At 38.0% G+C, this 27,799-nt stretch overlaps 3 protein-coding genes across 4 annotated transcripts; 1 reads left to right on the forward strand and 2 right to left on the reverse strand.

The window, feature by feature from the left end:
- Positions 1-2,533: 2,533 nt before the first annotated feature.
- LOC133708883 (protein INVOLVED IN DE NOVO 2-like) lies at positions 2,534-16,469 on the reverse strand. The gene is made up of 9 exons (XM_062134453.1): positions 15,329-16,469; positions 6,272-6,877; positions 6,123-6,187; positions 5,652-5,723; positions 5,449-5,559; positions 5,240-5,305; positions 4,936-5,121; positions 3,238-3,450; positions 2,534-3,080 (listed from the first exon to the last, which is right to left on the reverse strand). Exons 2-9 carry the CDS (start codon positions 6,540-6,542, stop codon positions 2,841-2,843), a joined length of 1,224 nt encoding a protein of 407 aa, XP_061990437.1. The 5' UTR covers positions 6,543-6,877; positions 15,329-16,469; the 3' UTR covers positions 2,534-2,840.
- A 2,236-nt stretch (positions 16,470-18,705) lies between these two features.
- Positions 18,706-20,152, forward strand: LOC133726909 (cytochrome c oxidase assembly factor 6). 2 transcript variants are annotated; one of them, XM_062154546.1, is made up of 4 exons: positions 18,706-18,972; positions 19,073-19,210; positions 19,400-19,475; positions 19,900-20,152. In XM_062154546.1, the coding sequence occupies exons 1-4, from the start codon at positions 18,889-18,891 to the stop codon at positions 19,905-19,907; spliced, it is 306 nt and encodes a 101-aa protein (XP_062010530.1). In that variant the 5' UTR covers positions 18,706-18,888; the 3' UTR covers positions 19,908-20,152. The 2 variants fall into 2 exon arrangements, with proteins under 2 accessions (XP_062010530.1, XP_062010529.1); XM_062154545.1 differs by lacking the exon at positions 19,900-20,152 and having other exon boundaries at positions 18,814-18,972; positions 19,400-19,700.
- Positions 20,153-23,249: 3,097 nt separating this feature from the next.
- On the reverse strand, positions 23,250-26,841 carry LOC133708895 (bHLH transcription factor RHL1-like). The gene is made up of 7 exons (XM_062134461.1): positions 26,335-26,841; positions 26,143-26,238; positions 25,905-26,060; positions 25,535-25,600; positions 25,013-25,078; positions 24,663-24,728; positions 23,250-24,137 (listed from the first exon to the last, which is right to left on the reverse strand). The coding sequence occupies exons 1-7, from the start codon at positions 26,749-26,751 to the stop codon at positions 23,805-23,807; spliced, it is 1,200 nt and encodes a 399-aa protein (XP_061990445.1). The 5' UTR covers positions 26,752-26,841; the 3' UTR covers positions 23,250-23,804.
- Between the last annotated feature and the right edge of the window lie 958 nt (positions 26,842-27,799).

Genomic DNA, 27,799 nt, shown 5'->3' on the forward strand with positions numbered 1-27,799 from the left:
ACATGAAAACCATTGGCTCTTATATCTTTCAAATAAAGTTCGAATTAAGGTATGTTCAAGACATTAAGTAAAAGAATCGACACTTTATTAATAACCAATGATTACATCAAAGTTTCTTTTTTTTTTTGAAAGGACATCAAAGTTTCTTAACCAAAGTCTAATCCAAAAAGTCAAACTTAGACAAATTGTAGTCACTCAATCCGTTTGGTAACTCCAAACAAATATGATCAGGGAAGTAGAGAAAGATGTCGGTGGAGCGAGTTAAGTACCACTAATCTCAATTACTTTCCTAGACATCATACTTCATTGGATGCGTCACTTGAGAAAGAGTTAATACAAAATTGTCATTTATTAATTAAGGTATAATTGCCATTACATAATTCTTGGAAAAATAAAAGACTATTTAATCAAAATCTGCGACATCAACATGATTGTTTTCCTCGCCAGATTTGAAGTCTGTAATGAGATTGACGTCATTGTCATTTCCATCATCTCCTTCAGCTGCGAGATGAGCCTCACGCTCTCTCATATCTTTATACACTTGTATTGTGCAGCTTTGTTTTTCCACTCGCATTCTAGTGCTTAAACCAATGCTTTAAAGATCCACATCTATAGCATTACCTCACCCATTAATTGAGATGCACCTTGTGCATTTGGACATCCTCCATGGACGTTGGTGGCGACACCACCACTACCGGCGGAGCCTGTTTTGCCTCTCCCAAGTTGGCCAATGTTGCCACGTGTCCGCTTATCAATCTCGCGGTTTTCCTTCTTTTGTAGGGCGGTTGTATGAACCCACGCGTCCATTTCGTTGGCCCCTAAATTTTTAGGGTTCCGCTCCTTGCGCCATTCTTTAGGTGCGCTATTATAATTCGCCTAGTGAACGTTCTTAGTTCCAACAGGCCTTTGAATTATAGTTTTTCAGGAGTATGTTGTTAGCTTTCTCAGTAACTGACATAAGTTGATGAAACCTCGTAATCTATCTAGCATTGCACACAAGCTTATTGCTTGGCAATCATTAACGCTGAGATGGGGAAGGTTGAGAGGATTTTTCTCAATTAATCTTTAGTCTGTGAGCTCTTCTCCACAGAATCTCATTAGTAGTGAAGTGATTCTTGACGTCATTCACCCATCGATGATAACAAATGTCATTTGAATCTGGTTTAGTGAAGTCGAGTTTTTGCACGTTTGCATTCGACATTCAAAGACAAAAGAGAATAGATTAGTTTCGGAATAAAAACTTCCACGACAACTAATATAAGATTTCCGAGCCTTAATGCTACCAAGAAATCGATTTCCAAGAATATTTGGATTAGACCGAACAATGATGTTTAATATGGTTACAATTTGATGCTTACGGACGCTCTTAGTCCGAGCATTATGAACACTCTTAGTTCATACGAACACTCTTAGTTCGTTAAGCGTGAATCCCCATAATTCCGCTTTATTAAATACTCAAAATCCTGTTCATATATTCCAAAAATTGTGCAAAAAATAAAAGGAATTTAAAATACAAGAAAGCAGCAACCTTAATTACAAAACTTACGTGTTGAAATTCGGAGCAGATTCTCTTCTGAACAGCTTTCACTTTGATTGTTGTACCGGTCTCAAAATAACTCCGATAAGGCTGAAATTCGGAGGTCAGATGGAAGAGACAGAGACGAACAACTCTGATGAAGAAAGGATTTTGATCTGAGGTTCCGAACTAGATGTTTCAGAGCCTGCAAGCAGACGGACGTGCACAGGAAAGGAGAAAGATGCAGTCGGTGTGCGTTGGTGCTGCAGGGGCAGCAGGGATACGTGCGCAGGGGCGCGTAGGTGTTGCAGGGGCAGGTGCGCAGGTGAGGCTAGCGAGGGCTAGGAGTTGCGGCAGTGAGGCTCGAAGGTGGCAGTGGCAGGTTTTGAAGAATTTTCTGGTTTGGTTTTTTTCTTGTGGTTAGGGCTCGTGCTGATAACGTGTTGTAGAGATTTAGAAAAATTGTATTGTATTGTATTCATCTCACCATGAGTTTTATATATGATTACATCATGTATACAAAAGGCAATACATAATAACTATACTAATCAATCGCACATTACAAGTATGTCAATCGCACACATTACGAGTCTGTCAATCACACATTACAAGTATGTCAATCGCACACATTACGAGTCTGTCAATCGCATACATTAAGCAATACCTACTGCATGAATATAAATGACGACCAACAGATTTTCTGTACTTGGACTCCCACAACCAACAATACTTCAGTAGAATACCACAGAAGCAACTCAAGGTATATGTGACTAGTGGAAGATAAAATATACAAAGCCTCAGACACACTAAAATTTGTAGTTCTCGATCATAAATGCAAGCATATATATCTATATATATATAACATAATAAATTCATATTACTAAATCATATTTCTAACATATCCATATCCCTATATGTAGATATTTACTAACCAGTTGCCATTCTACTTTTCTTTATCGGTTTGAACTTTGCATCAGTAAGCAGATTAAGTATTAGATACATCAAAATCAATACCCAGAAAAAAGATCAAAATTATGTGAAGTAAATATGTACCATCAAACAACAATCAGTTAAAGTTTCTTCAAGACAAGCCCAGAAAGAAAAGAGCTTTATAGATCTTTACCTTTTCAGATCTTCAATGAAAAGGTAAAGATCGCATATTCAAACAACATCTAGATACAGAAATTTATCAAATCAGTGTATATGGAATTTGAAAGCTTCATTTGATCTTCAAAAGGAGAGGTTAATCAGTTCATATGACTCGCACAGAGTGGACTGACTACAAGGTTTAAGAACACAAAGAACTATGCGGTGATCGATTGCTTCAGTTTCTTTGCCGCTTCTTAGTGTTAACCAAATCAAGTTGTTTCAAAAGATATTGGACTCCCTCTATCAATGATGCCTTCCTACCTAGTTGGAAATTCCATAGCTCTTCTACTTTATATCTACCACAGGGATTATACTCTTTCATTTCTAGTAATGCAGTTATCACCACCTCGTACGCTTCATCACCCAATTCCTCCTTTAGTTTCTTTAACTTTTCATCTTCCTCGTCAACAATTTCCTGCAACCATAATTGCAACTCAGTTGGCGAAGTGAGAACTGGGAAGTAAAAGAGTTTGAGTACAAGGAAATAATGGCAGGAAACTAATGCCAAGAGCAACAATCTAGGCAGTTTGTAGAACTGTAGAATTTGGTGAAAGAATTACTTGAACAAGTACCTTGTTCCTTCCTCTCATATCCGTGATAGTCTTGAATGGATTCCAATCAGGATCTCCAATGTGATTCTCCCACATAGAGCATAACTCCGCTGCCCTCTCATTTACCTCCTCTTCTACAAAATATTCTCTTTTGGCTGCAACTTGAAATGCTTTCCAGTCGAGATCTCCCAATCTCTTCACCCCAATAGAGACTTTTGAACCATCACGTAATGCCTGCAAATAAAAAAAAAATTAGACTAGAACAACAGCTACAGTATGTTCCTCAAGATGCACAACACTGAAAAAATCACACAGACCTAAATTAACAAATACAGCCCATTTAACTACCTTATAAGTGGTCATGACAATGCCAATAAACATGGTAATGCACGTCTACAATAATCGATCATTAGACTAATAAGCAAAAGCACATTGTATGTAAATGGAATTAGCTTTCCCCACCAGTATACTCTTATCTTTACTTGAACACAACGTTCTATCAAATCAGAAGTTAAAACTCACAGTACAGATCGAATGATAAATTAATGATACCAACGCAAACTAAAACGAGTTTATCAAGTAGATGGTTCCAGCATCCATTCACGAAATAAATCATCATATTCTGAAAGAACACATTCCATTGATCACTCAATAGTATCAAGAATTCAAGACAGAGGCAACTCCCCTGTAAACCTGATTCAACTAACCAGACAAGAAAAACCTAGGCCCTTGAAACAGCTTAACTATGGCAATCATTAACAGAGAGTCGGATAAACTATTTCCGTGCCACTTTCTATACTTTCCCTCATTGCCATCTCTTGTGCAAATAACTCTAGCCTCTTAAGGTGGCTTTGCATCCTGTTGATCAAAAGCAGTGTCCTAAATTGCCACTTATATGAATGAAAGCCAAGGAACTTACAGACATGCCCTCAGCTGATGATGTTGAAATCTCATTTTACTCTGATCGCTCGACTACTAATTTAGAGAATGTATATAGTCCATCTACAAATGGCAGAAAAGATACCATTCTTAAATTTTTACGCGGTAATCGATCACTTGATAGTATCAAAACACAGAAAGAAGGCACTGCCCTCTGTTAACCTTATTCTACAACCAAGAGTAATGCTAGAACCTTGAAAAAACTATGTCGTACCAAAAGAAATGTACCTGTGATTTACTTTGTCAAACTATAATTAGATCAATAAATCTTTTTCCTGGTATGTATGTGCAACTTTCTAGTTTCCATTAGTTCTATCTTAGCATCTTAACTCGGTAAAGCAGTTAATAGTCACAAGCAGTGTCCTAATTCAGCACTCAATATCATTAAGAATCATCAAGACTCCAGACATTCCTTAAGCTATGCATGTTAAAATCTCATGTCGAAAATCTGAGAAAATCTCATTCTACGTACCCCGATCACATGACTACTTAATTTGGAAAATGGACATACATCCCATCTACAACCTTATTTCTCAAAATACAGCCAACACACTACAATACCACTACAATTTTTCCAACCTTCCCAACAAACTCGATGCATATCAAGATTAGCAAATCAACAAATCTGGCCAAGAGGCTCCAATATGTTTAAGGCTTATCAATCATTAAATGAATTAAGTATAAAGTACAGCGAAATATTTTAGAAATAATATTATAACATTTAGATTATAATTAACAAACCACAAAAACAGTTGCACCAGAAAGAACAAACTTACATACATTGATCAACACCTTACGAGACTCCTGAAGTTCATCATTATAGCTCTGCTCCTTTACAATAAGTGCATTGGAAAAGTCAGAGAGACTGTTGATCTTTTTCACTTCCATATCCCCATCCACTGCATGTTTGGCCTGGAGTTGCTTTTCCAATTCAGCAACTCTCGTATGAAGTTTCTCATTTTCTCTCTACAATTGACGGTCAATAGCCAAAAATATATTTCAAAGATTCATTCATCAGTTGACAAGAAGAAAGAAAGAAAAAGATCTGAATCTGACAATTTCAAAAGGATAATTGAGAAAAAACCTTTTTCTCTTCTGCCAATGATATCATGCTTTTGGTTTTCTTCTGCTCCATTGTTGCCATCTCTTTCTAAAAGAAAAACAGAGAGCAGTTGCTCATATTATATAATAATGGCCAAGACTATCTAAGCCAACCATATTCTGGCTACAGGATTACTCATGCACAAATAGAACCTAAGTTCATTGACATCAACATAGTAACATTATGCTTACCATATGTTCCAGCTTCTTCTCAAACCGCTGAACCTCATTATTCTTCACTTCAATCGCATTCACTAATTCAAGGTTTTTCATCTCGAGCTGAAGCTTCTCTATGTGCCACAGCTGGTCAGTCATAAAACAACACATTTCAAAGGCTCATGACGTCATCCAACCAACCAAATCATTAAGCAAAAACCAAATAACGCAAAGCAAACCTTTCGTTCTTTAGCCAACAACTGCTCCAGTTCATCAGCACCCTTCTTTTCCTGTATGGCATTAGTCTCATTCTGCAAGAGAAAGGCAATTACTCTACCCCCATCAAAAAGTTGCAGACAGTACATAACAAATCAAATTGCACGACACAGTAATAGCTAAACGAGATAAGCAAAAAACCAAAAGTTAATTTGTAAGCAGGAGTTACTAAGCACAACCATGAATCCTTGTACAAACAACAATTAATCAAAGACTTTATCTCATTAACCTTAAGCTCTATCTAACAAAGCTTTATCCTACTCTACACTTATACCAATCCTCAAAGAGGTCCAGTACATATTACTGTAACATTCCAAATCAACAACATATCATGAACAACAATGTAAGCTAATCTTGCAGCCCCTTAATAAGGTTAACTTAAACTCTTAAAAGTCGAAAACTTTGACATCAATTATGAGAACACTGAGACTCACCCATGTCTGATTCTCCTCAACTCTTACCACATGGTTGTATTGTGGAACAACATGAGCTACTTTCACTGCAGTACAAAGTTGACAATCAAAATTCCACTACAGAAGTTAATAGATCAATAGTAGCTAAAACCCTTGTAAAACCCTGTTACCTGGAGATGAGAAAGAATTGAACTTTGGGGTAATGGGCAGTTGGGTTTGGGGGCCAAGATACTTTTCCAATGCGATTCCGGCAGCAAAGGCCTCAGCTTCCTTCTTGGAGCTGAGGAAGCCCTGAGAGGCGAAGCTGACACCGTTGACGACGACGGCGGCAGAGAACTGAGGAACGTGATCTGGACCTTGCTTGGTGCTACTATATATGGGTGCGGCCCAACCCCTTTTGACGCAAAGCTCCTGCAGCATGGTCTTGTTGCTCATGGACATTTGTTTTCATACACACACAAAAAAACAAAAAACAAAAATGGAGTCTTTCTGGGTTTTGAAAGATATGATCTTTCTGGGTTTTTGATAAGTAAATTTGGGTTTTGAACTGCTGCTCGTGCTTTAAGCACAGCTGAGCTTCTTGAGGTTGATACAGAGTAGAGTAGAGTGAGCGAGTGTTGGAGAATTATAGTGGAGGGCTGCAACAATGTAGGATTTCACTTTTGGTCCCTCAAAGTTGTACAAGACACAAAGTGCTGCCACGCGGCCAAAAGCTACATTCTTTTTTATGTCGTACAGAATATGTACAACTGAAGATCAAGGAATGCACTGGTGCTCTGTAAACCAATGAAAAACAACAGGAAAAAGGTAGATCAAAGGATGTGAAACTCATGGTAGATCAGTGAAAATTTCCTCAAATTACAAATATTATTGGCATAAAAAAATCAAGGGTGTTAAGAGCCTTATCAACATAAATCCTGCAAAGCTCAAGTAAAATACTCTTAAAAGCATTTAAAGGGTTTAAGGATCGGTATGACTCTAACTTAGCTCAAAATTTAAAACAAGTCATATGCTCATCAATTATCGTCGACAATGATACACACACACCAAATAAACAGGCTAATTCTTCTAAATACACCATTTACTAGTCGCACCACTTCATGGATGTGGCTTAATATATGTCATCGGTTTCCCCTAGAAATTTCTTGGCATACTAGGTGATGACGGGGGAGCACACAAAATTTTTGCTGCTCTTCCAATAAACATGCCTGATCTTCCATGGCCTCACATTCTCAGCATAACATGTCAACTCCACGTCAGGAGCCGAATATCCGGCTCCAACCTTCCTTGCATTGCCTTGTCAATACAAGGGAAGTATTTAGTGGCATAGTTTTGAGGGATGACAAGTCTGTTGTTCAGCTAACCACCACAGGTGGTCGAGTTGGTAAGAGCCTCCAGGTGTGGAACCCCCATACCCGGGTTCGAATCCCGCCGACGCTTATTGGAGTTAAATCCCAATATATTCTTGGTGGCCAGGGGGGAGGAATCGTTTTGACAAGATCCCCCGAGCACGGATTAGTCTCTGGGCCTAGAAAACATTTGAGGACACCGTGTGATTGAACAATAAAAAAAAAAAAAGTCTGTTGTTCAGCTTATCCATGTCACTTGGTGTTGGCTCTTTTTGGAAGAGTTGTTTGTGCAAGAGATCTCTTTTGCACACCATCTGCTAGCTTGGCAGGCCATGAGGAATACGAAAAACCTAGCCTGGTATGAAACCATCCTTGATCATGTTGAGTACAGCTTATTTGCTATAGAGGCTCTAACAGTATGGCTAGCTCTTGATTTGGTGACCTTGGTCCCACTCAAATAAGTTCCCCTTGGGACTCTCTTCTGCGAAGCTTCATTGCCGCACTATCATAAGCAATGGCAGCTTCCACCTCAATGTTGAAAGTTCCAAGCCAAATAACAGGACTCTGATTCCCCCAGAGCTGAGCTCCCCAACGGCCATCTTGTTGCAGCACGTACATCTCCTTTGAATTTGGTATTAGCAGACGAAATTGCTCCCATGATTCACAGGCTTACACCTGAACCAAGTAATATATTAACCAGTGATGACAGATGCGTCCGCTTGATATGTCCTCTTCCACCGAGTTGTACTCTGAGACTGTGTTTGAGAAACCTTCTTGTTAAAATATGATGCAGCAACCATATCATCATAATCACAAAACAAAATCAGTTCATAAGAACACGTACAAACACATATACTGCAGATATATGAATATGTATATAAGAACATTTCTAATAGGATTTGGAGTTTACCTGCATCTGCACTCTTGATTCCATCCAGAATAGTTTGACCAAGTGAATACATCTTGACAGCAGTTCACCAACATAGCAACTTCAACAGCAAGAGAGGAAAGAAGCCTTTCGCATCAACTCACCAAGGGAATAGTCTTCTGCCTTCTACGTAATGTTTAACCTTACTAATGGAAATGAACTGAATGTTTTGGCGTGGTAGAGGCAGGGACTATCTCCTGCTATATATATATAGGCAAAACTCAAGATGAACTCATCCCATAAAAGAGTCTAGATGAAGCCTAAAGCTCATCACTTAGGAGACTAAAGTTTATCACATAAGCTTAATGTTAATCAAGTAAGGTTAACTTGAATTTCCAACTCCCAAAGAGAGACATACAATCTCAATAGGTAACTAGATAGAGATATCACATATATTTCTTGTTATTTATCTTAAACTAAATCAATTGTTATTTACTTAATGAATATAGATAACGTAAAGTCCACTTAAGTCTAACACTTCTTGCATTTTCATAGCTCTGCATGAGTTACGATACCTCAATAACAAGATGTTTGAACTTTAATAATTCCATTATTAGACACATAGGAAATCTGTGGAAGAGACATGCATAAAACGATGTACTTGCCAAAGTATGCGTGAGATAAAGAACCGATCCATGCATTGATATTAAACAACACCCAGACAAGCTAAAGAACTTGCTGCTCCGACAATCCTAGAGATCCCATGGCATGCATATTACCACAGTTAGCAAAAGCCATTTAATTTGGGGATATCCATGGCCTGAACATACTCTTAGTCTGTATCCAAATGCTTAAAACTGATCATATATCTGATCTTATTTCAGCATTGTGCAAGTTTGATTTAACGACCCCGAAAACATAAAAGAGACCAGTACTGTACTATAATTCTACAATAATGTTGAGATAAAGTTGTCCCACAAGTTAATCAAGGCAATCAATAAAGATCTATAAATTGTGAGACCACATGATATAAAGTGATATATCTGTTAAATATTAAATTAATTTATGTTTTGTTTAATTGCAATTTATCTATGTGGACACATGTGTGATCTGATCAACTGCCACATGTATGGCTGCAATTGCACATAAGGTGTTCTATTAGGGTTATATTCTTAAGCCACCACATTATGAGATGTAGATCTAAGAATTGAGAAATAGAACAAAGGTTGCAATGTATAGCTATTCTCTCAAAACTTTCTCTATCCAAAAACACAATATCTAACATGGTATCAGAGCTTCAGTTCTGATCTAGATCTGGGCGTCGCGATTGCAACGGGGAAATTTTAACTGTGAAATCTCATATTCAATTACAGCAAAATTATGGCTGGGTCGAGTAGCAGTGTTGAAATTCGCGCTCCAATCTTCACGGGTGATAACTACGATTTCTGGAGAATCAAAATGAGAACCGTTTTCAAATCTCATGATTTATGGAGTTTTGTTGAAGAAGGGTTCAAGATCCCAGAAGATACATCACAGTTATCAACAGTCCAAAAGCAAATCTTGAAGGACAATATCTTAAAGATGCAAAAGCTCTCGCTTTGATTCAAAATGCAGTGTCAGATGAGATATTCCCAAGAATCTCCAACGAAGAGACAGCAAAGACAGCTTGGGACGTGCTGCAGAGAGAATTCAGAGGAGATCCCAAGGTAAAATCTGTAAAGTTACAATCTTTAAGGCGTGATTTTGAATACACAAGAATGAAAGAATATGAATTGCTTAAAGATTACTTTACTAGATTGTCTGATGTTGTGAATCAAATGAAAAGTTATGGAGAAGATTTACCAAATAGAAGAGTTGTGCAGAAAAGACTCATAAGCTTAACCCCAAAATATGATCCTATAGTTTCGGTTCTTATAGAAACTAAAGACATGGAAACAGCAGGAATTCAAAATATTATGGGGTCAATCAAGGTTTTTGATCATCAATTAGACAGACATGCTGAGAATGCAACAGAGAGTGCATTTTAAACTCTTAGCATTAGTTTAAGAGATAGCCAATCTAATCATTCCAAGCCCAAGAAGAGTTGGAAAGGGAAGAACAAGAAATGGGAAGGAAAAAGTAATGCTGAAGTGAAGCAAAATTATGCAAATAATAGTACTTCTTCTCAATCGCAATGCGAAATTTGCAAAAAATACCATCATGTAGTCTGTTGGTTCAAAGGGAAGCCGAAGTGCTCAAATTGTAACCATTTTGGCCACGTACAGAAGGATTGCAACTACAAAAGAAACCTACAAAGCCAACTATACAGAGCAAGTAGAAGCAAAGCAAGCAAATGCAGATGGAAACTTATTCTTTGCATGTCAAGTTTCAACGATGCAGACGGATGATAATGTCTGGTATATAGACAGTGGGTGCAGTGATCACATGACAACATATATCTCTCTCCTCATTGATCTTGATACCTCCATAACAGCCCAAGTGAAAATGGGAAATGGAGCCTTGGTTCAAGCAACTGGTTGAGGTACACTTGCAATTGAAACCAAGAAAGGGAAAAGGTATATAAGAGAAGTAATGTTCGTTCCGGGATTGGACCAAAACTTGCTGAGTGTAGGACAAATGATGGAATTTGGGTATTTCTTGTTGTTTGGTGATGAACTGATGATGAAGTCGACATCTATGATGATAGAAAGCTCAAGAATCTTGTTGCAAGGGTGAAAAAGACAAGGAATAGAAGTTTTCTACTTACCCTCAAGTATTTCGATCACATTGCTATGAAGGCGGATGTTGTAGATTCTACTTGGCTATGGCATAGGAGATTTGGACATTTGAATTTCCAAAGCCTAAAGCAATTGCAGCAACAGAATATGGTTAACGGGCTACCATCAATTCATGAAGCAAATGAGATATGTGAAGGTTGTGCAATTGGTAAGCAACATAGAGAAGCATTTCCAAAGGAGAAAGCGTGGAGAGCATCCAAACCATTGGAACTCATCCATTCAGATGTATGCAGACCAATGAAGACTGGACTCACGCTGGAAACATGTATATCCTGACTTTTATTGACAATTGCACTAGAATGGTGTGGTTATACTTTCTTAGACAGAAATCAGAAGTATTCACAGTGTTTAAGAAGTTCAAGATGATGGTCGAAAAGCAAAGTGGGTTTTAAATCAAGAAATTGAGTATACCTCACATGAGTTCGGTAAGTTTTGTGAAGACATGGGACTTGAAAGGCAACTCATAGCTGCATATACTCCTCAACAAAATAGAGTTGCTGAGAGGAAAAACAGGACAATTGTTGAAATGGCAAAGTCCATGTTGCATGAGAAGAAAATGCCTTACGATTTCTGAGGAGAAGCTGCATTTACAGCAGTTTACCTGCTAAATAGGTTTCCTACAAAAGCATTGGAGAAAATAACTCCATTTGAAGCTTTTAGTGGAACAAAACCCTCGGTGAATCATTTCAAGGTGTTTGGTTCAATCTGCTACGCTCATGTGTCTAACCAACTCGGACACAAGTTTGAGGAATCAAGTAACAAGTGTATCTTTGTGGGATCTAGTAGTTATACAAAAGGCTACAGCTTGTTCAACTTGAAGACAAAGAAGATAGTAATTTCAAGAGATGTAATCTTCAATGAGAAAGCATCGTGCGACAATTCCTGCAAATGAAGAAATCAATCAGGAAGAAGATGATGCAAATGCGGAACCAGTCACTCCAATTACACCTCTTTAACCTGCAAATGCAAGTCCTCCGTCAGCACAATCATAGACCTCCAGTCCAAGTTCAACACCTCTGAGAATGAGAAGTCTTAAGTGATGTGTATGCCACTTGTAGTTACTGTGTGGTAGAACCCGAATGCCTTGAAGAAGCTGTAAAGGATGGAGCATGGCAAAAAGCAATGGAAGATGAAATTGCAGTAATTGAGAAGAATTCTACTTGGGAATTGGTTGATAGACCTAATGACAAAGAGGTCATAGGTGTCAGTGTATTTACAAGACAAAGCTGAATTTAGATGGTTCAGTTCAGAAAAACAAAGTAAGGCTAGTTGCAAAAGGCTATTCGTAGCAACCTGGAGTAGATTTCACTGAAACTTTTGCACCAGTGGCTAGATTAGAGAAATCTGCACACTAATTGCGTTAACTGCACAGATTGGTTGGCGATTGCATCAGTTGGATGTTAAATCAGCATTTCTAAATGGAGTGTTGAAAGAAGACGTTTATGTGGACCAGCCTCAAGGCTTTGTAGTCAAGAATGCAGAAGAAAAAGTATACAAGCTCAATAAGGCTCTCTATAGGATGAAGCAAGCGCCAAGAGCGTGGTATGGAGAAATTGACTCCTACTTCATCAAAAATGGCTTTCAAAGAAGTCCAAGTGAAGCAACCTTGTACACAAAAGCTGAAGGTAATTCTGATATCCTTATCGTGTCAATTTATGTTGATGATTTGGTGTTTACCGGAAGCAATGAGAGAATAATCTTGGAATTCAAGGAGTATATGATGAAGAAGTATGAGATGACCAGTTTAGGTCTCTTACATCATTTTTTAGGCATTGGTGTTATTCAAAGCAATGATAGCATCTCCATTCACCGAAAGAAGTACACAAATACTCCTTGAGAAATTTGAAATGAAAGGGTGCAATGCAGTTGCAACACCTTTGATTGTGAATGAAAAACTGTTGAAGGAAGATGGCAGCAAAGCTGCGGACTCGAGCATTTACAGAAGCTTAGTGGGAAGCCTACTATACTTGACAGCAACAAGACTAGACATAATGTATGCCGCAAATCTCTTGTCAAGATTCATGCACAATCCAACTCAAAATCACATGGGAACTGCAAAGAGGGTTCTCAGATACATTGAAGGAACAATTGATTTTGGCCTCAAGTATGAGAAATAGAAAGATCAAGAGCCAAATCTAATTTGTTTCTATGATAGTGATTGGAGTGGAAGTAAAGATGACATGAAAAGCACGTTTGAATATGCATTTACATTTGGTTCTGGTGTATTTTCATGGGCTTCAATGAAACAGCAAAGTATAACTCTGCCAACTGCAGAAGTTGAGTATGTGAGTGCAGCAGAAGCAACATCTCAAGTAATTTGGCTGAGATATGTTCTTGAAGACTTTGGTGAAGAACAATTAGAAACTACTCCTTTATTGTGTGACAATACATCTGCAATTGCAATGTCAAAGAATCCAGTCTTTCACAATAAGACCAAGCACATCAAAAGGAAATATCACTTCATCAGATATGTAGTTCAAAACAATGTAATTGCAGTACGATATTGCATAACACAAGACAAGTTGCAGACATCTTCACAAAGGCATTGCCGAATGACAAGTTCACTTATATCCGATATCTTCTAGGAGGAAAACAGTTAGCAATTTAAAGGGGAGTGTTAAATATTAAATTACTTCCTGTTTTGTTTAATTGTAATTTATCTATGTAGACACGTGTGTGATCTGATCAACTGCCAAATGAATGGCTGCGATTGCACATAAGGTGTTGCATTAGGGTTATATCCTTAAACCACTACATTATGAGATATAGATATTAAATTACTTCCTGTTTTGTTTAATTGTAATTTATCTATGTGGATGCGTGTGTGATCTGATCAACTGCCAAATGAATGGCTGCGATTGCACATAAGGTGTTGCATTAGGGTTATATCCTTAAACCACTACATTATGAGATATAGATATGAGAATCGAGAAATAGAACAAAAGCTGCAACGTATAGCCTGTCGCTAAAGTGTGGACGCCGACGTTGTAGCAGCGTTTAGGTGGCGACGGCGGCGCGAATCGTGCCGGATGGAGGTCGGAGGCATCCCAGACCGCTTCTGGGCAGCGATCGAGGTCGAAGGTTCTGGATAACGACCTCACCTGCAACTTCAAGGTTATGGACAGTGCTGCAAACTAGCCACCTGCGACTCCACTCGACTGCAGACTGGTTCGGGATGCCCCTGACCTCCGTTCAGCAAGAGGCGTTGTGCCGTCGACGCTTGATCAAGCAGAAATCCCAGATGTCCGCACTTTAGCGACAATGCGGACGTCCTCTTCAGAACACCTCCGTATATGTATATGTTACTAGTTTATTACTCGGAAACTCTAGTTGTTCCCAACCCCAGTTATCACGCTTTGTTATATTACTTAATTTGATGTTTTAATTAATCCCACCTTTATATTTTTACTATACCTACTTAATTACTTGCAATATAATTTTCTTTGACAGCATCATATTTGTTAATTTGCATTGCTAAACTATAGAAGCAGATCGATAACTAAGTAACTTCTGATTTTCTATACTACTTGAACTCCAACGACCAACAGTACTACAATAGATCTAGTACCACAGAAGCAAGTCAAGGTACCCATCTATAGACATGAAATTTAAGATACATTACACACTGCTTTAAAGGTACTTGAGAAATGTAGAAGGAAAAGAAGAAGGGAAAAAAAAAAAAAACTAAAGATGCACACTGAAATTACAGGAATTTGCAGTCCTCATAATCCATGTTAAAATTTACATGTTATTGTTAAAAACATCAGCCTCTCCTACTTTTCTTTAATAGTTAGCATCAGTGAGATCAAGTATATTGAGCATCAAGTCAAATTCTTATTGATATGAAATACTAGATATATAAAACAACAATAACCTGGATTTCCTCCAAAACAAGCAAAGAAAGAAAAGGGCTTTATTTTGTTTACATTTTCAGATGTTCTACAATGAATCAGGGTCTTTATCATAACTTGGCTAGTAAGTAGTAACCCACTCGACATACCAAGATCACATATTCAAACAACAGCAACCATAGAAAACAAATCAATAAACTAAAAGAGTAACACAAAGGAGATTTAGACAGTTGAAACTCTGGTTAACCTTTTGCAGATTAAGCAAAAAGATTTTGAATTCAAACTTCAAGAAGAATAAAGCAATAATAGAGAAAAATACTACTGTAGTGTGTAGACTGTAGAGTGACATATACAAAAGGAGATTGTTGAAACAAACGGTTACCTTGCCAATCTGAGAATGAAGCAAAATCGACCTGGAACGTAATTCAATTTTGGGAGAAACTTTGAAAGCAGCCGAGATCAGTCAGGGCTTTAAGTTTGCAGGGTTAATTGGCGGAAAATAGAGGTGAAATCTGCACTTCTACGAAAGAAGTTCATAAATTATAGTGTAATATGTATGACAACCAAACTAAACCTCATAGACCTAAATACATGCATGGATCAATTGGATGCAGGATGAAGAAGCTCATTACAAACCCTTTAAAGAAAAAAAAAACACGTTGGCCATAATTTGATGATTTATCTGTTAAAAAAAAACTAGACAAAGCCAATTATCCACTTGAAACTGGACACGTTTTAGAAACCCCCTTTAATTAAATTGGCTAAATGTACAATAAAATACTATTCTAATCAATATTATGATAACAAAAAGGTGTTAGCTTCAAAGAAAAAGATTAAATATATGTCAGACACAGATACAGACTGATGATAAGATCAAACTACAAAGAGATTGTTAGCGATAGACCTAGCTAGATATACATCAAGTAACATCAAGTCAGTACCAATAAATCAATGTGTCACATATATCTTCTGGGTTTGTTCTTTTACTTTTTCTGCATCATCCCAGCAGAGGGAAAAGAATTAATAATTAAGAAAAATGAAATTATCTATCTGCCATCTGGGTTCATAAACAAAGAGACACGTATAAGACTGGACCTGCGCATTTCAGCTAGATTTTGTTGAGAGAGAGAGAGAGAGAGAGAGAGAGAGAGAAGATGAATCCTCTACCAGTGTGAGAGTCGATCGTAGCCGACAGATAGAGTAGTGAGCACACATCACACAAATGTGTAATATGAGGAGGATCGACTTAATATTCACTCATTACGAATGTGTAATCTGAGCTCACTCTCTTCTGTCAGCCCCTTTAGAACTCTCTACCATCTTTCCCAGGTCTTCATCTGCTGCTTCTTAATTAAAAGAGAAATAGAAACCCTATGATAAGAAACCAGATCTGAACAACCCTTTTCGCTTTATCGCTGTATATATAGACTTTAGGGTTTGTAGATTATCCATCACTTTAATTATTTATCAACTAATTTAATTTCCCATGCATCCCTATCAAGCTTTGCACGTTTCATTAATTACTAATCTTAATTAGTGTCTCTGCTCCTCGCCCTTTCGTGAAAACGAGGGGGTAAATCATGAAAAGTGGAAATATGTACGGTAAATGATATTGACTGGTGCAGTTTTAGTAGTAAATGACTGACCTCTTTCTGCAAGGGTGTCCTACTGTTTGGTGCGAAAGACAGATCGAGCTCACATCCACCATAGTATTAGACAAGTACTGAAAGGAATTGCCTAGTCTCAGAATCAGAGATGATGGAAAATGAAATATCTAGGTTTTAGGGAAGGGTCAGGGGGTTAACGTGTTGAATTGACCCTAGTTTCATCAAACAAGGGTTAGAATCCGTTTTGAGGCTGAGATTGAGTTTTTCAGCCGCCGGTCAACAAAGGTCGACTCTCTTCTGATTTGACCGGGGCTCTTTCGGCCGTTGGATTATCGCCCGACTGCTCGGATCTGTCACATAAAGGAGACAAGATAAGAACCGTACGTAGCTCCCCTTTAATCTCTTCCTGAATTCGTGTGTTGAAGACCCACTTTTGTCCGATCGGCGCAAATAAGGCACATCACGTGGTTACGATGGAAATTGACACGTGATATGTACAGATGAGAATCATGAGATAAAGCCCTCTTTGTCTCGAAACAAAAAAAAGAAGAGAACGAGAGGAGAGGAATGGAATTGGATGGGAAAGTGAGGATCTGAAAATTTTATGGTGTTTTTCAATACTTAAAGGAATTTATTTGCCGTATATTTTCTACGATAAGTTAATTTAATGATTATATTTTAGAGTTTCAATACTTTAGAACACTATAACGATTCTATTAAAATTCTATTTGTTAACTATAATAACAAGCGTGAAATATTGAAAGTTCATGATATAACAAGTATAGCATAAATCCTTTTGTTTTCGTCTCCAATAAAGTGATAGAGACAAAACAAAGTGTGAGGAGATTATTATGATCTATCAAACTCTCATGACATGTATACTTATGTGAATATATATATATATATATATATATATAGCGCTTCTCCGGTGCGGACGTCCGCACTTTTTGCTTAGGTGCGGATTTCCGGTTTTGATCCACTTTCCGATCACATTTTCACATCTTAGCCGTTCAGTTTTTAGGTCATAATTTATAGATTACTTCTACAAAATTTCAGCCAATTTGGTGATCGTTAAGGCATCCAAAAATGCAATTTACCATTATAAATACGAACGGTTCCGGTTCGACAGATTCGGTCCGTTCGTGTAAATTGCAATTTTGGATGCCTTAACGATCATCAAATTGGCTGAAATTTTGCAGAGATGATCTATACATTAGGATCTAAAAACTGAACGGCTAAGATGTAAAAATGTGATCGGAAAGTTGGTCAAAACTGGAAATCCGCACCTTTTTCTTCGGTGCGGATATCCGCACCTGAGCAAACTTCTATATATATATACTAGCCTTCTTCATACATGCTCTGCATGTGTAATAATTTTTATTTAAGAAAAAAAAATAGTTATTGCAGAGAGAAAATAGTGGGAGAAAAAGTAGGGCTTGTGGGATCATTTCTTTTTTATTTTCTAATTTATAATTATCCAATTTACCCTTGTGATTTAATTTATTCTTAAAGTTTTTTAATATTTCAAGGTTAAATCTGTCAAAATTTTCATTTTTGGCTAACAAACCCTCTTCTCTAGTTCTCTTAATAATAGTATAGATATATATATATATATATATTTACATTAAAAGATATCATTACACAATTTTCACGTGTTGCGTTATTGACAAAAAGGAAATGGAATGAAGTAAGAATATTTGGATTCATTTTTCCTTAATGTCAAATTTATACATATATCACTATTTCTACAAACAAGAATGTAGAGGTCATTTTCAATAGCATGAAGCCAACCCTAAGACTAATGCATGGCTCAGACAACACGACATTCACATTGGAAACCATACTATAAAGTTCCCTTTTGTAAACACCTAAAACAACGCCATCTCAAACAGTCCGACTCAAAGAGGGAGTTGGTTCTCGCAACTAGGATTACGAGATAAGAAATGTCCAAGAAAAACAATAACATCAGTTGTGAAATTAGGTTTAAAAACCCGAGTAAAGCAACTAGGGCTGTTAGGAAAACTTGAATCTACATAAAACGAACGTTGTTGAAACGTTGCCTTCTCCAATCGCACTATCAACAACGAAAACTTACCATAACAGAAGATAATGCTTCTCAAGTTCCCTCCCTTGGCAATGTGAGTCATCATTAGTTCTTGACATGTGAGTTAAAGTCATCCAACCCTTGGGCCCCATGGTGATTAGGCCCACTGGGCCAACACGAACACGGCCCATTCACCTTCACCCAAACTCCCTTTCATTGGTGAACACTGAACAGTCGCGCTAATCATACTCTTGCAGAAGCAAAAGGTTCTCTCTTCTCTTTAGCGAAGCCATGGCCAATGAAGCTTTAACAGCACGAAACCCAGATGGGGTTCACACCGATGTGCTCTCTAGTGCAAGACAAGCTTGCTATAAGGTCCTAATTACCCTTCTATGCATTCATTCACTTGCTTTAAATTTAATTTCATAGCTGAAATTTTAAGGGTTCAATCTGAAATTTGATGGGTTCCGATCAGGCACGAGACGCATTCTATGCTTGTTTGGAGAAAGAATCAGATAAGAAACAGACTGAAATTGCGTCCAAGGGTCTGTTATACCCAGCACAGTGCAAACCCGCCAGGGATCAGTTCGTCAATAACTGCCGTGCTTCTTGGGTAAAGCTTCAATCTTTAGGGTTTATGATCATTTTTGGCAATAGGGTCTATGCCCATTTTGAGTGAAGCTTCAATCTTTAGGGTTTGTGACCATTTTTGACAATAGGGTTTATGACCCCAATAGGGTTTATGACCCCATTAGGGTTTATGCCCCCTTTGTTTTACATTATTGGGTTGTTTTGTTTTCAGGTGAAGCATTTTGATGCGCTGCACTGCAAGAACAGAAGTTTGAAGAGGCTTTTGGATGATAAAGAATCGAGGAGAGGTCCGTTGTCACTTCCACAACCTTACACTTTCAAGCCCCCCAGCACTAGTTAAACTGAGTTTCTGTGAGCTTTTTGGGTTTAATGGGTCAGCAATCAGAATGTCCTTACTCTTATTAGCTATCCTAGTCTTGTAGTAATTGTACATCTAAGTGTCTAAAACTTACTGGTGATGGATAGAGAATCGTATAAATAAAAGCTACATTTGGTTTCTAATTCTAGTTTCATGGATGGCCTGTTTATGCTTTAAGATTGCCGCATATGTTGGCATTACATTTCATGACATTGCTGTGTTGTTTAGTCATAACTTTAGGAATAGGTGGAAATTAAATTTCAGGGGGCGCCATATATAAAACTCGTGAGAGATTTTAGGAATAACTGAAGTTAGTGGAACCCTCACAGGGTTGTGTTTATTCATTTTGGCAGGGGTTTAAGGTGTTCACTTGGCCCCTCCAGGCGGAAGGAATCATCCGGGCCAGTTACTGGCTGCATGCTAAATTCATTATTCAATCGGAGCAAGAGACGTATAACAGATTTAAGGCTTGAAGGGATGTTACTGTCGTCTCTAAATTACGTTGGAGTAAGAAACTAATTGGAAACAACAACAATTTTGATTTGATTAGATATGTTTCTTGTACAATTAATGGATGAAAAACTAAATTTTGTCGTTGATGCACTTCTTTTCTTGTTTGGTTTGAGGGTTCTGGCAGATGTTAGAGATATCTAGGCAATTGCATAAAGGTACCATGTGTCCATGCTAGTGTTCTGCTTGCAACCTTCAAGGGGTCAGACCTTTGGGTTGGTTTATATATGTTTTGCTATATATAGCATATTTGTTGGTGTTATATGGATACTTCTTTTAGAAACTTAAGCTGGGTTAATATAAAGGCTACATATGTGCCAATACCATGGTTGCAATTGAGTGGTCGTTTACTTTTCTAGATAATACAAATAGTGTGGTAGTACAATTAAACTTGGATGAAGAGTAATCAAATTTCTAAATGTTAGTAATCATTCTGTAGAATTGTTAGGCATCGAAAATTCCACCACTTGAGGTGGATATTTTCTGCTTTGTTACAACACAAATGGCCTTTCATCGGTCTAGATGTTAGAAATAGGTTATCCAGAAGCATTGCTTTGCTCCATATACCAAATAGAAGCTGACTCTGAGGAGAAGACTGTAGGCTGGTCACAAATTTGTGCACGCGGGAACATTTCTGGGAGCATTTAATCAATTATTGATTCTATGAATGCATCTCTTGAAGGAGTATGTTTATTGTTGAGGCATGTAGAGTTTGTAAGAGCTAGTCCCTGTGACTCTGCGAGTAAGAATTGCAAAACCAAACAATTACTGATTTTTTATTTTATTTTATTGTGATAGAAAATAATAATGATAAGAGAACTTCAGTTTATCATGTTACATGCTTTTGGGAGTTGTACTGAGCAGCTTGGCCAAGAGCTTTGCACTCATGCATGTGCAAGATGATACAGCTTGTTTTCTGAATTGGAAAACTAAATTGGTAAGAGTTTAGGGTCGGTTAAGGATGCACTAGAGCAGATCATTGATTTCAGTGTTTCAAATAGCCTGAATTATATAAAATGATCACAAAATTTTTGCAGAGTGCTAAAATGTATGTATTTATGCTTTTGTGAAGTTGATGGAGTCCAAAAATTCTGGGGTAATTTGTATGTCAAAGCATATATGTATATTTGCTGCTCAGAAAAATATGTATATTTATATTCTTCCGGTGAGATTAAGCACGGAACCTTTTCAATATAAATGATGGAGATTGTGCTGCTTAATATTTCGGTGACTGTTGACTTGAAACACATAGTTCATTGTTTTAGGGCTAGGTGATCTTCAGATAAGGTTTCACATGTGTGCCACTGTGCCATCTATATTAAGTGTGAGTTGGCTTAACTTGTTCTCGCTGTATTAGTCCTAGATGAGATCTTCTTTGTGGTGTTGTATTCAGCTTTTATGAATTTCATTAAGGTTTAATGTCAGTTATGAGACACCTTTTCTGTGGAAGACATGCATATATATTTGTTTTTTCTTGGCCTTCATCAATATTCTATGTTTCAGTGCACTGCAATCGCATTTCTATCAAACATAAAAGTCCTATCATGACAGATAGAAATAGAGGTAAAAGAGATAGTAAACTTCTGCCGGTACTTTGGAAAATGATGCATCAACAATATTCAATGTCCTTATTCTATATTTCATAGAGTTTTATTATATATGAACTGATTAGTGAAGTCCAAATTAACAGCTTCTCTTGATTCCTGATATATATGTATTTGACCGGCTTATTGGGAGTTATGAGCAGATATAGAATAATATCTTCGACCTTTAGAATAAGCATTTAGAATAGGAGAGTCAATGCCTCAATGATGCTGTGAAGGAATTGACAATAAGTAGTGGACTACATGTCTCTTGATACTCCCATGTGTAAATAAGTGAATTTGATATTGAGTTGGAGATCTGGAAAAAGATCAAGCTTGGAAGTTCATGCTCACCAGTATCGCCTCCAAATCACAATGCCGGCCGTGAGCTTGCATCCGTGTCTCTGACTTGAATATCTTAGAGGGATTGTTGCTTCTGCTGATTGATAAGCTTTGTCTTACATTTTTAGCTATTGTTATAGATGTCTCTAGCAGTTCAAGTCCTTTCGGTAATTCTCTTGTCCTTTCGGTAATGCTCTTGAAGCTGCTAATTGCATTTTCGGCATCTTTCGATAGCATTTAGCAGAAGTGCTATTACAGTTTCACCGGAAACCATTCTCGTTCGTGTGTCCAGTGTTCCATTCTATATGGGAATGACGGGAATGAGAATGACTAGCATTTTTTCCGAGCAGGACTGAAAGGGAAGGTGACGGTAGGCCTTACGTCATCCTCGCGTTGATGTGAGAATTGGTTATTAGAAATTTATAAAGTATGACATGGACCACAGAGACGCTGCCTACTTCAGTTTATCAATTATCAAGTCTAGAACTAAAAATATGATGTTCTCTGTCCCCTAGTGTTTGTCAACTATGAGATTAATAACACGAATGCGGAATGCATCACCTTTATGAATTTGATTACTCAAATGCAACTCTTTTCTTTCCGTAGTGTATTACGGAAATGATCCGATACGCTTTTTTTTTTTTCTTTGATTACATTAAAAATTAAGTTAAATCAGTTTTTCGATAACAATAATATACACAATTAATTCTCGATCTGAAGAAAGAGATATTGTCATTTGATGATTAAAAAATGGATTCGAGATAAGTTTTTGTCCTTGTCATCATCCTCAATGACTTCAACTCAACTAAGTGAATTGGAGCAGGTGGTCAAAGTAGTGTTCCAAATCAATCATCAGAACAAGAAGAAAAATACAAGACGTTCAATTGACCGGAAAATCTAATCCACATTGATATGGTGAATAACTACCGACTCAAACTTTAGCCAACAAAAACAAAACCTAAAAACTAGGGGCTTTATAGTAGTTATCTGCCGACTCCTCAAATAAAGAAATATAATAACAATAATTGACCCATAGAATACAGGAGACCGACTTCTTTATTACTTGTTTTATAAATTTTTTTTGAAAGGGGCTGGTGCGGCTGCCCTCAAACATTGATTAATGAAATTGCAGAATACAAGGGAGGGGGAGATATAAAGCTTGGACCCCATATTACAATAAGCTTAAAGAGAGTATCCTGAAATAATACCGGGATTCTCCTCAAAATCTATGTATTCTAACAAACACCAATTAGCAAAGAGTTATAGAATTTGATAAACTCAAACCCTCTTTTGGATTCTTAATTATTATTATTTATTTATTTTGATTACAATCGGGGCCTAAAAGATCCAAACAAAAACAACAAAAATGCTAAGAATTAGAGCAGGAGCTCCTCCTTGCTCTAGAAACAGCAGAGATGTCATCAAGATAGGCCTGAGCAGCATGAATGGGGGGTACTCAAAGATGATGGTACCAGGATCCTTAATTATTCCCACACTATTATTAGAGACTAATCATTTCGTAATAGGGTAACATGATAATGATTATCAAAGATAAACATCCTCACATTAAGAAGCGACAAAAAAAAACAAAAGCAATAAAAAGACAGAGACAAAGAAACCCCAAAAATCATGAAAAACAGAATTTTCATAGGGATCTGGGAGAGGTCGTTAGCTAGCTTTTCAGCCAAAGTCTACGCAAATACGGCGTCGTTGCAACAAAAAGAAGCACCCTGATGAAAGAGGGCCTTATTTTCGTAGACTTCAGTAGGGGGGGGCTTGGGGTCCACGTCACGTTAGGTTGGGTGAGTGGTGGTGGTGGTGGGTTAGTAATCGGTCAACGCTGACATGCTGGGAGACGACGGCCCCTCTCCGCCGTTGGATGTAATGACCGGGTGGTTATTGTTGCTGTTGCCATTCATCAGTGGGTTCCGGGGGTGACACGTGGCGGTGGAGATAGCTGTGGCCAAGGAGATAGGCATGAGGCAGAGACCTTTGCCCTGTAGGTACTGCATGGCGGAGCCCATGTCCTCCTCCATGAGCTTGGCCACCTGGTGCTCCGTCACCGTCATGCTGTCGTTGGACGACGCCGTTTGGTTGCCGCTCCGGCCGCCGCGGGTCCCGCCATTGGCACTGGTCTGGATACAGTCACCGCCTCCCTACATCGACCCAATGGAAATTAAACATTTTCGTAAATAACTTTTCAGAGTTTGAAAAGGAAAGCAAAGGAAAAAAAGACAGGCCAAAAGAGAGAAAGGGTGGTTTCTCTGAAAAAGAGTGAGTGAGGAATCTCAAAAGTGGGCACGCGTGCTCCTTTATTTTTGTCGTTTTTTGGGTGATGTTGAGGCCAGCTTTCAGCTAGCTGGGGATACCGCTGCTCCGGAGTATTGAAATTTCGGAGTGCATAACCATTTTATAAGCTGCCTTGAAGCTTCAATACGTACTGCGAGACTTTGTGTTGAAATTTTAGAGTACAAAACTATCGAATTAGCTTACTCCGAAATTGCAACACTACAGGACTTTCAGGGTATAGCTTGGTAGGTGGATATGAAAAAAATGTACGTGCACAACTTCCCTTTTTTTTTTTTTTTTGTTACCTAAAGTTAAAGTAAAATCTTAACTATGCTTTAAGTCTCTGCTGATCATGGTTAAATGGATTTTTTTTTTAACTTGGTTAATTTTACCTCAGAGGACTCAGTGACAAGGGGAGCAACAGCACCAGCACCACCCAACCTGCTCATGCTCAGAACCTGTTGAACCCAAAAAGAAGAGCATAACTCAGTAAATATATATATTACAAGTAACAAGGAAAATTAATATTCCTCGATCATAATTGATCCAACTTTACAATACAGAGGCTAATTCTTTACTTGATTATCATATCTAAACAAACAACAATGTCAACCAGGGAATCCTTCCTTTTCTTTAATTTAAGCAATTAAAAAGAGGGTCTTGGATTAAAGATAATAAAAAAGGATTAAACATAACCAATAATGAATAATTAGATAAAGGAAGAGTAAAGCATCTAAATTACCTTGACTTGGAGCTGCAGGAACTTTACATAATCGATGATCTCATCTAGCATTGAAGCCTTATCTGTCTGTCATTCCAAAACCCACATCCAAGATTATTCAATTTATTACATCATATTATCTCGAAAAACAAAGAAATAAAATATACTAAACAAGCTACTTAATTAATTATGGTAGCAACCAATTAATTAAGAAAATCCAGGTGTAATTAGGAAAGCCATTAATAGAGTCCTGCCGGAGTACGTGTCGGGACTAAACTCCGGCTTCTTATAATAAAAATGACCTTAGATAAATAATAAAATTATACTACCGTTATTAAATATCTGACACTTGTCCCCTAAACCAGTAAACCCTAAAAAATAAAATGATATTTCATGAATTATCAGTTACAGAGGAGAGATTCATTTGCAAATTTTTAATCAAATAATTCTGATGATGACCCATAATTATGTTCTTTAATCAACTAATTTATTTCGAGGTATGATCGAGAATGAAATAATTAAATGAAGTTTAATTTAATTTACCTTGTTGGCATTGGGAACCAGCTCCTGCAGGGCTTTCATTCTCTCTGCAATTCTCTCTCTTCGTAACTGCAACAATATCCGTTTCAGAAAAATACAAGCTAATACAAACAAGCAATTCAATTAAACCACAAAACAAATGCTAGTGCTTCTGTTCTCTTCTGTTCTGTTTGCTTGCTCAGAAAACCAACAAAAGAATTAAACGATATTTTATAGTGCTCTCGAGTTTTGAAATTTCAGAGTCGGTAACCAACCGTTTTTATTAGTCAGAAATAAAATCATCGACTAATCTAACGGTTTATGACTTCGAGCTAGTTTCAATACTTTGAATCACTGTTAAATTTCGAGGAAATTGTGAGAACTGATGACGTACTCTTTCAGCGATGGAGTGTGGGTCAGTGGCTTGACCTCGCCTGGCCCTGACTCTGGGCCTGGGTTGCGCAGCCGAAGCTCCGGCCGAGCCGTTCGCCGGAGGTTGGGTCATGGCTGCGGCTTGAGCTCCATAGTTCTGCGCTTGAAGTGCACCCCCCTAATCAAATTAATCATGAACGTTAGAAAGTAATCCAGATTAATTAGATAAACAAGGAAGAAGACAACTGTGATAAAAATACCTGAGGGTGATGAAAATGCTGAGGCTGGTTCGGAGACAGAGATCCAGTAAAGCCATTAAACAAGGCCTGAACAGAAGAACCACCGTCACCACCGCCCTGTAAAAAAAAAAAAAAGCGGCGGTGATTAAGTTCAGAATTATTTACACTAATGCCATCGCTGTTTCTCATACAAAAAAGCTTAATTAAACTAACCGGATTAGGAGATTTAAACGACGAGCCGTCACCAACATCGTTGAAGTCACCGTTGCTCCCCAACGACAACCCCATCGGAGCGCCGTTGCCGGAGGAGGAGGAGCCGCCACGGGACATCATGAGCTGGTGCTGGAGCATCATGGCGGCGGCGGCTGCGGCCGAGGCAGTGGGGGAGGACTTGGACGCTGCGGCGCCGGCGCTGATCTGGTGGCTGCGGAACTTGGAGGCGAGGTTGGAAGAGTCGTCGTAAGAGAAGACGACATTGTTGTCGCTGTTACCGGCGGACGGCGGCGCCGTAGGGGTTTCGTCGGCCCAGGAGGAGCAGGAGGAGGGGCCGAGGGTGGAGAGCATTTGCTCGAGGAAGTCGTCGTGGGCGGAGGAGTCGAACGGCGTCTGGGGGTTTAGCAGAGAGTTCATTTCACAGTTTACGGCTGACTTGACTGTTACGGTTTTCTCTTGTGACTGTTGCGGTTTTCTAAGTTTGAGTTTCTGGGCTAAATTTTTTTGGGTTTGGAGTTGGGGTTATATAGAGGGAAGGGTTCTGTTATGGTGTGTGTGGCGCTCACAGACTTAGTGTGGGGGGTCATAGATTCTGATCAGGACCTTTGGTTGGTCAGACCAGTTAGGAGGAGACTAGTCTATGGTCTAACTGATAGGGTAGGGTTGGGGTACTGTGTATACCTACCCACCATATTGTGCTGGATGCGCGTTACCTTCTACTATAAGCTTACGTTTAACTAGGATTAATTTAAACTTTAACTTAAGTTATCAGTTATCTTATCAAACACTTCCCCAAGTAGCTTCTACAATGTGGTATTTTTTTAAGGTTAATCTTATCTTCTTTCCATGGACTTCTTAGGAATTTTGAGCATGCTCAGTGTAGATTTGTGTGCTGATATTTGATTTTCAAGTCAAACCATTACTGAATGTTTTTTTTATCTTCAAAGACAACCAACAAAAAAACCAATGTTAATGCAGACTTCGGAGGGTGTATTCATTTTACAAGATTTTTTTGTATTTTAAAAGTCCATGGGTATTCAATTGAGATTTTAAATAATCTTTTAAAATCTTGGTGTATTCAATTAAGATTTAAAATTATTTATTCAAATTTGGTGATATTCAAAAGTATATATACGGATTTTTTAGGATTTTATTAAATGCTGAATTTTGGAGGATTTTATAGTGTTTTTTATACATATTTAAACTCAAAGACAATCCAGCCACTTCCTTAGAGATTTTGATGGATTCTTTCTCACTCAAAAAATGAAGAAGCTCTTCTTAACAAAAAAAAAATGAAGAAGCAGCCTTCAATAGATGACATTCATCCATTTTGTCCTAGACCCATTTTCCCACTATCCTCCTCTACCTCTGCTCCCAAATAATAATTTTTTACTATAGCTCTAGAAGCCTTTCCTTCTAGGCAATGTTTCAAATTTCGGGGAAAGTTTCCATTTCGGTGGAAATT

Source organism: Rosa rugosa, chromosome 1 (assembly GCF_958449725.1).
Source record: "Rosa rugosa chromosome 1, drRosRugo1.1, whole genome shotgun sequence".
Lineage (NCBI taxonomy): Eukaryota > Viridiplantae > Streptophyta > Magnoliopsida > Rosales > Rosaceae > Rosa > Rosa rugosa.